This window comes from Neolamprologus multifasciatus, chromosome 2 (assembly GCF_963576455.1).
Source record: "Neolamprologus multifasciatus chromosome 2, fNeoMul1.2, whole genome shotgun sequence".
NCBI classification, from domain to species: domain Eukaryota; kingdom Metazoa; phylum Chordata; class Actinopteri; order Cichliformes; family Cichlidae; genus Neolamprologus; species Neolamprologus multifasciatus.
The window spans coordinates 28,250,397-28,260,683 of NC_140440.1; the positions used below are offsets into that span (position 1 = coordinate 28,250,397).

The 10,287-nt window shown below is 40.6% G+C and overlaps 2 protein-coding genes and 2 pseudogenes across 14 annotated transcripts in view; all 4 read left to right on the top strand.

The window, feature by feature from the left end:
• LOC146524618 (protocadherin alpha-C2-like) overlaps window positions 1–10,287 on the top strand; it is a 216,634-nt gene that overhangs the window by 68,242 nt on the left and 138,105 nt on the right. The gene's annotated exons all lie outside the window — the stretch shown is intronic.
• LOC146524626 (protocadherin alpha-8-like) lies at window positions 873–3,539 on the top strand. Its single transcript, XM_085174913.1, has one exon. The coding sequence runs from the start codon at window positions 873–875 to the stop codon at window positions 3,276–3,278; it is 2,406 nt and encodes an 801-aa protein (XP_085031039.1). The 3' UTR covers window positions 3,279–3,539.
• On the top strand, window positions 3,667–6,304 carry LOC146524627 (protocadherin alpha-8 pseudogene; annotated as a pseudogene).
• LOC146524628 (protocadherin alpha-3 pseudogene) lies at window positions 7,551–9,992 on the top strand (annotated as a pseudogene).

The window sequence follows — 10,287 nt, forward strand, 5'->3', positions numbered from 1 at the left end:
TACATTTTCCTTTATGATTAGGAGGTTAGTAGGTCTCAGTTGCTTGAACTGGACAAGAACAAATAGATGAAACGTCATTGTCTGTCTTTTCATGCTGTCTTGCCACCTTCATGTCCTTTTTCTTGAACATTATCTTTCATAACCCAATATGACCATATTTTCTCTGGTAGTAGCAGATAAGATCAGTCTGCAAACAAAACTGACTGAATGTACGGTAGCAATAGACTAAAAAAAGTTTAAATTCCTCTGGTGACTTGTGTAGGAAATGTAATATTGTCACAAAATATAGCTAGAAATTCTTGAAGTCTATGGCAAGTGCTGTCCATGGTCCTGACCATGTTTATGCTCACTTTACAGTAAACAGTCCCAACAGAGCTCTATTAGCTGTAACTGATATGACATATAAATCAAATTTAATGACATGAAGTAATTTAATTTACTGGTCATTTAGAGGGAATCTTCTCCACACTTTCAGATACTTTTTTTCTTTGAGCGTTTTTTCAAGAGTGCACTACCTTATAATTTATTTACAAATACCCCTCAATTTAGGTCGAAAACTTCAAAATAAGAATAACACATGAGTTTTAACTTTCGATTTAAGTTTCACATAGTTCTGATTTTCTGTAGTGATTGTTTTGCTCACAAGGTGTCAGTATAGTGAAAAGAGGCAGCATTAAATGTGTTTTCTATCGTTGCATTTTGGTTGAGCTTCTTGATAGCGTCCCGGTTTGGATATTAAAGCAGTCGTTTCTGAGCTTGGGAATACGCTGTTCGTGCTTATGCTCGTTTTAGAAAAAGGGTGATTATTCTTTACTCATGGACGATTTGTATTGGATCGCTACAGTGCTGGGTTGCTCTTATAAGTGACACTGATGCTTTCGGGTGTAACCATGGAACAAAGAGGACATGAGAAAGGAATGGGGAGACGACGCGATGTCATCTGCATTGTTGTCCTGTTTTTGTGGAGCTTGGCGTCGGCACAATTAAGGTATTCAATCTCAGAGGAAACTAACGAGGGAACGGTTGTTGGAAACATCGCAAAAGATCTAGGATTAGATAAAAGCACGCTGAAAACAAGGAAGTACAGGATTGTTTCTAGCGGTGCTGAACCCCTTTTCCACGTAAATCAGAACGATGGTATCCTGTATGTGAGCCGAAAGATCGACAGAGAAGAGGTGTGCGCGAAGAGCAGTACGTGTGTGATAAATGTTAAAACTGTGCTAGAAAACCCACTGGAGGTCCATTACGTAGGAGTAGATGTGCTCGATATAAATGACCATGCTCCAGTTTTTCCAGAGGAAAATAAAATACTGGAGATTTCAGAATCCGTTCTACCCGGAGCACGATTTCAGTTAAAACCTTCACGGGATCTAGACAGTGGTCAGTTTTCTGTGCAGCAGTATAAACTTAACCACAACGACCACTTCCGTTTAGAAGTGAGGGATAAAGGAGATGATGGTAAAATACCTATACTGGTTTTACAAAAAGCACTAGATAGGGAAGCAGCGCACAGTCACTCATTGGTGCTAACTGCACTGGATGGGGGGAAGCCACCAAAATCTGGAGACATGAAGATTTTGGTAAATGTTTTGGATGTGAATGATAACACGCCCATTTTCTCAAAAGATCTTTATTCGGTTGAGCTCAATGAAAATGCTCCTGTAGGTACAGAAATCATACAAGTGAATGCAACTGATCCAGATCACAGTCAGAACGGAGAGGTAGTTTACTCATTTGGCAACAGTGTGAGCAATAATGTGTTTAACCTTTTTGATATTGACCAGTCAACAGGAAAGATAACTGTAAAAGGTCTGCTAGATTATGAGCAAAAGGATAAATATGAGATTGAAATTCAGGCGTCAGATAGAGGTTTTGCGCCGTTAACTACGGAAAAGAGTGTAATTATTAAGATTGTTGATGTAAATGATAACGCACCTGAGATTGAGGTTACTTCATTTTCCAGCTCTATCCCAGAAGATTCCAGACCTGGAACTACTGTAGCTCTTATCAGTGTAAATGATTTGGACTCAGGAGTCAATGGAAAAGTAATTTGTTCCTTAGGTGACGATGTTCCGTTTGCATTGTCACCATCTTTACAGGACAAAATGTATTCATTAGTGACCAAATCCCCTCTGGACAGAGAGAAACAGTCACAATACGAGTTGACAATAACAGCAAAAGACGCAGGTCAGCCTCCGTTATCATCTGAAAAGACAATAAGCGTTACGGTGTCCGATGTGAATGACAACCGTCCAGAGTTTTCACTCAGCCCATATACTTTCTATGTTACTGAGGGAAACAGTCCAGGAGCTTCAGTGTTTTCTGTTAATGCCTCTGATCATGATGAGAATGACAATGCGCGCATTTCCTATCATATTATCAGAGATGGAAGTGAAGATAATAAAGTCACTTCATTTCTAAACATAAACTCTGAAAATGGGGACATTATAGCGCTGAAAAGTTTTGACTTTGAAACGCTGAAAACTTTCCAGTTCCAAGTTGTTGCCTCAGATTCTGGAACTCCGTCACTAAGCAACAATGTCACAGTCAACGTCTTCATCCTGGATCAGAACGACAATGCTCCAGTCATCCTGTATCCACTCAGCTCCAACGGCTCGACTAAAGGCGTGGAGGAGATTCCCCGAAACGTCAACGCAGGACACTTAGTGACTAAAGTCAGAGCCTTTGACGCTGATATAGGATATAACGGCTGGTTGCTCTTTTCACTGCAGGAAGTGACTGACCACAGTCTCTTTGCTTTGGACCGCTATACAGGACAGATCAGAACACTTCGCTCATTCACAGAGACAGACGAGGCTGAGCATAAACTGCTCATACTGGTCAAAGACAACGGCAACGTTTCCCTCTCAGCAACAGCTACTGTGATTGTCAAACTTGTGGAGCCCAAAGAGGCTTTTGCAGCTTCTGATGTTAAAAGTGCAGCAAAAGATGATGAGGACAGTAATGTCATATTTTACCTCATGATAACTTTGGGAGCAGTTTCTGTGCTTTTTCTCATAAGCATCATCGTGCTGATTGCAATGCAGTGCTCAAAATCCACAGACTATACTTCTAAATATCTGCCAGAGACTAATTATGATGGGACACTGTGTCACAGCATCCAGTACAGATCAGGGGAGAAGCGGTACATGCTCGTTGGACCCAGAATGAGTATAGGATCTACTATAGTACCTGGGAGTCATGCAAATACTCTAGTGCTACCTGATCGGAGACGAGCATCTGAAGAGGTAAGACATTTATGTTGGAGAACGGAATAGTTTGCAGTCATGTGATATTAATTCATTTACCTTCTATAACGTCACAGAAAGGCATTTGGACCGGCCGTTATTCACTGTCCGTTTTCCTGACATAGTATTCATGTCCCGATTTGAAAATTATTTAAAAAATAAATTTAAATACTATAAATATTTTGTATAAAATATCAGAGTATTAGTATTTAAAGTTATTATCTGGAAACATCTAACGTTTTTCAGAATCTAATTCTACTGCCTCCACTTAGAACCTTCTAATTAGCTAATGAGGAAAAGTGATTTTCAGATTCCTCTAAGCCTGTAAGTCAAAGTAAATAAACATGCTCCTTTAGAATTACCTGGAAACAGCTGCAGTATTTTGACTTTCTTGCAATACACAACGAATTCGCACGGTGTCAGTGTGCTGGCAAAAGACAGACTGTGTCTTGTCGTCATTGCATTACGGTTCCACCTTTTTATTATCTTCTCGGTTCCCTACAGACAGAACAAGTTGAATTGGTGCTGCGATCGTTTTACAAATTTTCCGGATTTGTTATGTCTTTTGAAATAAGCATCTCATAGGTATGTGCGTGTTGGACTCTTTTCTTATGACACTGTGACTGACACCGCGAAGAGTTGGTTCATTTTGCTTTAATGATGGGACAAAGAGGATGCGAACGAACGTGGATGAAAGGACGGAGTGTTGTGTGCTTGATCGCTATGCTTCTGTGCGGTGTGGCATCGGCTCAATTAAGATATTCCATTTCTGAGGAAGTTGAAGAAGGAACTGTGGTTGGAAATATAGCAAAAGATTTGGGATTAGAGAAAAGCACACTAAAAGGCAGGAAATACCGGATTGTAACCAGTGCCATAGATCCTCTTTTTAATGTGGATCAAAACGACGGGATCCTGTACGCGAGGAGAAAAATTGACCGGGAAGAGGTTTGCGAGCGGAGCAGTACTTGTACAATAAATCTGAAAACGGTGCTAGAAAACCCACTGGAAGTCCATTATGTTGCTATAGAAGTGGTGGATTTAAATGACCATTCTCCCACATTCCCTGAAAAAGAGACAACACTGGAGATTTTTGAGTCTGTGCTACCAGGCGTGCGAATTCCGCTGCAACCCGCACGAGATCCAGACAGTGGCCCCTTCTCTCTTCAGCAGTATAAACTTAGCTCTAATGACCACTTTCGTTTGGAAGTTAAAGACTCGGGAGACGACGGTAAAATACCTGTATTGATTGTTCAAAAATCTTTAGACAGAGAGACTGCAGGAAGCCACGCGCTCATACTAACGGCCATGGACGGGGGTAAACCTCCGAAATCGGGTACTATGAATATTCTAGTCAGAGTTTTAGATGTAAATGATAATGGCCCCATTTTCTCTAAAGATGTTTACACAGTGATGCTTCATGAAAATGCTCGGGTAGATACAACAGTCATTCAGGTAAACGCAACAGATTTAGATGATGGACCCAACGGGGATGTGGTTTATTCGTTTAGCAATGGCGTGAATCGTAAATTCTTTAAGCTTTTTGATATTAATGAGAAAACAGGTGAGATCATTGTAAAAGGTTTAATAGACTATGAGGAGAGAGACAGATACGAAATTGAAATTCAGGCATCAGACAAAGGCCTGCCTCCAATGGCTACACAAAAAAGCGTGATTATTAAGATAGTTGATGTGAATGATAACGCACCTGAGATTGAGGTTACCTCATTTTTCAGCTCTATCCCAGAAGATTCCAGACCTGGGACTACAGTAGCTCTTATCAGTGTAAACGATTTGGACTCTGGAGTCAATGGAAATGTTATTTGTAGTGTAATTGATGATGTCCCTTTTGTTTTATCACCATCTTTACAGGACAAAATGTATTCATTAGTAACCAAGACAACTCTAGACAGAGAGAAACAGTCACAATATATAATAACAGTAGTTGCAAAAGACGGTGGCCAACCATCGTTATCATCTGAAAACACAATAAGTGTTACGGTGTCCGATGTGAATGACAACCGTCCAGAGTTTTCACTCAGCCCATATACTTTCTATGTTACTGAGGGGAACAGTCCAGGAGCTTCAGTGTTTTCTGTTAAAGCCTCTGATCGTGATGAGAATGACAATGCTCGCATTTCCTATCATATTATCAGAGACGGAAGTGAAGATAATAAAGTCACTTCATTTCTGAACATAAACACTGAAAATGGGGACATTTTAGCGCTGAAAAGTTTTGACTTTGAAACGATGAAAACTTTCCAGTTCCAAGTTGTTGCCTCAGATTCTGGAACTCCGTCACTAAGCAACAACGTCACAGTCAACGTCTTCATCCTGGATCAGAACGACAATGCTCCAGTCATCCTGTATCCACTCAGCTACAATGGTTCTGCTCAAGGTGTGGAGGAGATTCCCCGAAACGTCAACGCAGGACACTTGGTGACTAAAGTCAGAGCCTATGACGCTGATATAGGATATAACGGCTGGTTGCTCTTTTCACTGCAGGAAGTTACTGACCACAGTCTCTTTGCTTTGGACCGCTATACAGGACAGATCAGAACACTTCGCTCATTCACAGAGACTGACGAGGCTGAGCATAAACTGCTCATACTGGTCAAAGACAACGGCAACGTTTCTCTCTCAGCAACAGCTACTGTGATTGTCAAACTTGTGGAGCCCAAAGAGGCTTTTGCAGCTTCTGATGTTAAAGGTGCAGCAAAAGATGAGGAGGACAGTAATGTCATATTTTACCTTATGATAACTTTGGGCGCAGTTTCTGTACTTTTTCTCGTCAGCATCATCGTGCTGATTGCAATGCAGTGCTCCAAATCCACAGACTATACTTCTAAATATTTGCCAGAGACTAATTATGATGGGACACTGTGTCACAGCATCCAGTACAGATCAGGAGAGAAGCGGTACATGCTAGTTGGACCCAGAATGAGTATAGGATCTACCATAGTTCCGGGTAGCCATGCAAATACTCTAGTGCTTCCTGATAGGAGACGCACATCTGAAGAGGTAAGAAAGACTTTATTTAAACAGTTGTTTTGAGAGTAGTTCACAATTCTCAGACATTCCAAAAAATACTGACTCAACATATTTAGAGCTTGAATTCCGTTGATATAAATATGTTCAAAGTGCTGCGTTAAACTTTCTCTTTATAACAGCTGAATAGAAATAGAACATAAATTTGTAGTGTATATTCATCATCCAAACTAGCTGTGTGTTTGTTAATGAGATGGTTGGTATGTGTTTGCTAACAAGTAACGAGCTGATCTGTTAAAATCATAAATTAAACTACAGTTAGTGTGCTGTGGTTTAATATTAATGTTTATCCCTTTTGCCTTTGAAACTGAAAATATCTAATAAATCAGAAACAGACAACCTTTCGACTGAACATGAAAGATTTAATTTTAAAAATTCAAGAAAAAAATAATTGCTTTTCAGAACTAGAACACCTGAAACATTTCTTTGGAAATGTTCCCACTTTAGAGGCCGCTGACAAAACTGTAGCAGATTTCAAGGAACTGCAGGGAACTGAATTGTATCACTGAAGTTACTGGGTGTTATATATTTTCCAAATGAGGAAACCACAGTGATGACCTTTTAGAATGATGGGCGTGCTCAGAGCAAATTATGGCGCAATTTCTGACGTTTAAAAGACGTTATCGATAATGACACCGTGTTTTAATACATATAATGCTGTCTTATTGTCGTTGGATAGTTAAATCTATAACGCGCATGTCTATTTAATTCCCATAACATTTATGTGTGCTGAAAGTGTATCAGACTTTGTCGGTGTGCGTCTGCCTGTGGTCGGTAGTGTTGCTGTCCGTAGTGCTGAAAGTTGTTTCAGTACTACAATCCTTTTTATTAGAAATAATACAGAAATAACTCATATAAATTTCCAAAGAAGGAACCTTACAAATAACAGATAATATATCTTATTCTTAGCAGAACGCTGTTTTGTTTCCTGCAGTTGTCAAATAGTTTTGTTGCTTGAATTTAGTTGATTTTATTTTATTTCTTAGGTCCACGGTGCTGCAATAACGTTATATATCGCATGGTGTCGGTGTAATTACAAATGTTTTCTCTAGTGTCTTTTTGTCGTCACCAGCTGGTCCAGCCCTGTATTTTGGCATTTCGTGCAACGAGCTTAAATAAGAAATCAGCTGTTTGTCGTTCTCGGTGGTGTGCACAGATAGGTTTAATTTATGGAGAGCAGGTTAAAAAGGAACCCTGCTGCACTTTATTTGTAAACGACACAATAATTCATCCTGAAGTCATAATTTTATTCTGCACATGATGGAACAAAGAGGACGGCGGACGTGGATCGAGCGATGGAGATGCATAGTCTACGCGGTGGCATTGGTGATGTTTGGGAGCGAAGCCTCGGCTCAGATCAGATATTCCATATCTGAAGAGGTTAAAGAAGGAAGTGTTGTTGGAAACATTGCGAAAGACGCGGGGATTGATAAGGTTACGCTGAAGGAAAGAAAGTACCGCATTGTTGGCAGTTCAAAGGAACCCCTTTTTCATTTGAATCAAGACGACGGTGTTCTGTATGTGAGCAGGAAAGTGGACAGGGAAGAGATTTGCGAACGAAGACTCGATTGTGTAATAAACCTTAAAACAGTGCTAGAAAATCCTCTGGAAATCCATTATGTGACCGTAGAGGTGGTGGATGTAAACGACCACTCCCCCATCTTTCCAGAGAAAGAGAAACGACTTGAAATATTTGAATCGACGATACCGGGTGCAAGATTTCAGCTCCAACCTGCACGAGACCCAGACGGTAGCCAGTTCTCTGTTCACCAGTATAAACTAAGTCACAGTGATCACTTTCGTTTGGAGTTAAAAGATAGAGATGATGGTAAAATGCCATTTCTAGTTTTACAGAAGCAGTTAGATAGAGAGGCTGCAAGAGAGCACAAGCTTCTCCTTACCGCTATTGATGGGGGGAGACCGCCAAAGTCTGGGACAACGCAAATACTGATTGAGGTACTTGATGTTAACGACAATGCACCTGTTTTTACACAAGATGTATACTCTGCTATGCTGAATGAAAACGCAGCCCCCGGCACGCTAGTCATTCGGGTGAATGCCACAGATTTAGATGAGGGAGCAAACGGTAAAATTGTTTACTCTTTTGGTAAGGAAGTAGAAATCAAACTGCAAAATCTGTTTTATATAGACTCGAGCACGGGGGAAATTAAAGTGACTGGTGAAATTGATTACGAAGAAAATGAACGCTATGAAATTGATATAAGAGCGTCTGATGAGGGGACTATCCCTTTATCAACAGACAAAAGTGTGATAATAAAGGTAATCGACCTGAACGATAACCCACCCGAGATTGAAGTCACGTCATTTTCTAAGTCAATTCCCGAAGACTGTAGGATTGGAACAACAGTAGCTTTGATCAGCGTGAACGATTTAGATTCAGGTCCCAGTGGGAAAGTCTCCTGTTTCATACCTGAGGATGTTCCTTTTGCTATATCGCCATCCCTCCAAGATAATATGTACGCCATAGTGACCAAGTCACTGCTGGACAGAGAAGAAAGGTATTTTTATGAACTTACAGTTGTTGCAAAGGATGCTGGTGTTCCATCACTCTTAAGTGAAAAGACAATAACTGTGGAGATCTCAGACGTGAACGACAACAGGCCTCAGTTTTCAGTCAGTCCTTACATATTTTACATCACTGAAAATAACGATTTAGGTGCACAATTATTTTCAGTAAAGGCGTCCGATTGTGATGACAGTGATAATGCGCGTATTTCATATCACGTTTATCGGGACAACAGCGAAGGCAGTATGGCATTGTTTTTAAATATTAACTCGGAAAGTGGAGATGTTACGGCGCTGAAAAGTTTTGACTTTGAAACAATGAAAACTTTCCAGTTCCAAGTTGTTGCCTCAGATTCTGGAACTCCGTCACTAAGCAACAATGTCACAGTCAACGTCTTCATCCTGGATCAGAACGATAATGCCCCAATTATCCTGTATCCACTCAGCTCCAACGGCTCTGCTCAAGGTGTGGAGGAGATTCCCCGAAACGTCAACGCAGGACACTTGGTGACTAAAGTCAGAGCCTATGACGCTGATATAGGATATAACGGCTGGTTGCTCTTTTCACTGCAGGAAGTGACTGACCACAGTCTCTTTGCTTTGGACCGCTATACGGGACAGATCAGAACACTTCGCTCATTCACAGAGACAGACGAGGCTGAGCATAAACTGGTAATACTGGTCAAAGACAACGGCAACGTTTCCCTCTCAGCAACAGCTACTGTGATTGTCAAACTTGTGGAGCCCAAAGAGGCTTTTGCAGCTTCTGATGTTAAAGGTGCAGCAAAAGATGACGAGGAAGACAATAACGTGATATTTTACCTCATGATAACTTTGGGCGCAGTTTCTGTGCTTTTTCTCATAAGCATCATCGTGCTGATTGCGATGCAGTGCTCCAAATCCACAGACTATACTTCTAAATATCTGCCAGAGACTAATTACGATGGGACACTGTGTAACAGCATCCAGTACAGATCGGGAGAGAAGCGGTATATGCTAGTTGGACCCAGAATGAGTATAGGATCTACTATAGTTCCGGGTAGCCATGCAAATACACTTGTGCTTCCAGATAGGAGACGCACATCTGAAGAGGTAAGAAAGGCTTCATTTTAACAGGGTTTTTTTTTTTTAGAGTAGTTCACAATTCTCAGACACTCCAACAAATACTGACTCTACATATTTAGAGCTTGAATTCCGTTGATATAGATATGTTCAAAGTGCTGCGTTAAACTTTCTCTTTATAACAGCTGAATAGAAATAGAACACAAATGTGTAGTGTATATTCATCACCCAAACTGAGTATGAGTATGAGTATAGGATCTACCATAGTTCCGGGTAGCCATGCAAATACACTAATGGTACCTGATCGGAGATGGACATCTGAAGAGGTGAGAATGTCTCTCTTAATTTGAATATCTCATGAAGTAAAATTAACATTAATATATTTTTGGAGGAGCTTGGACGAGAT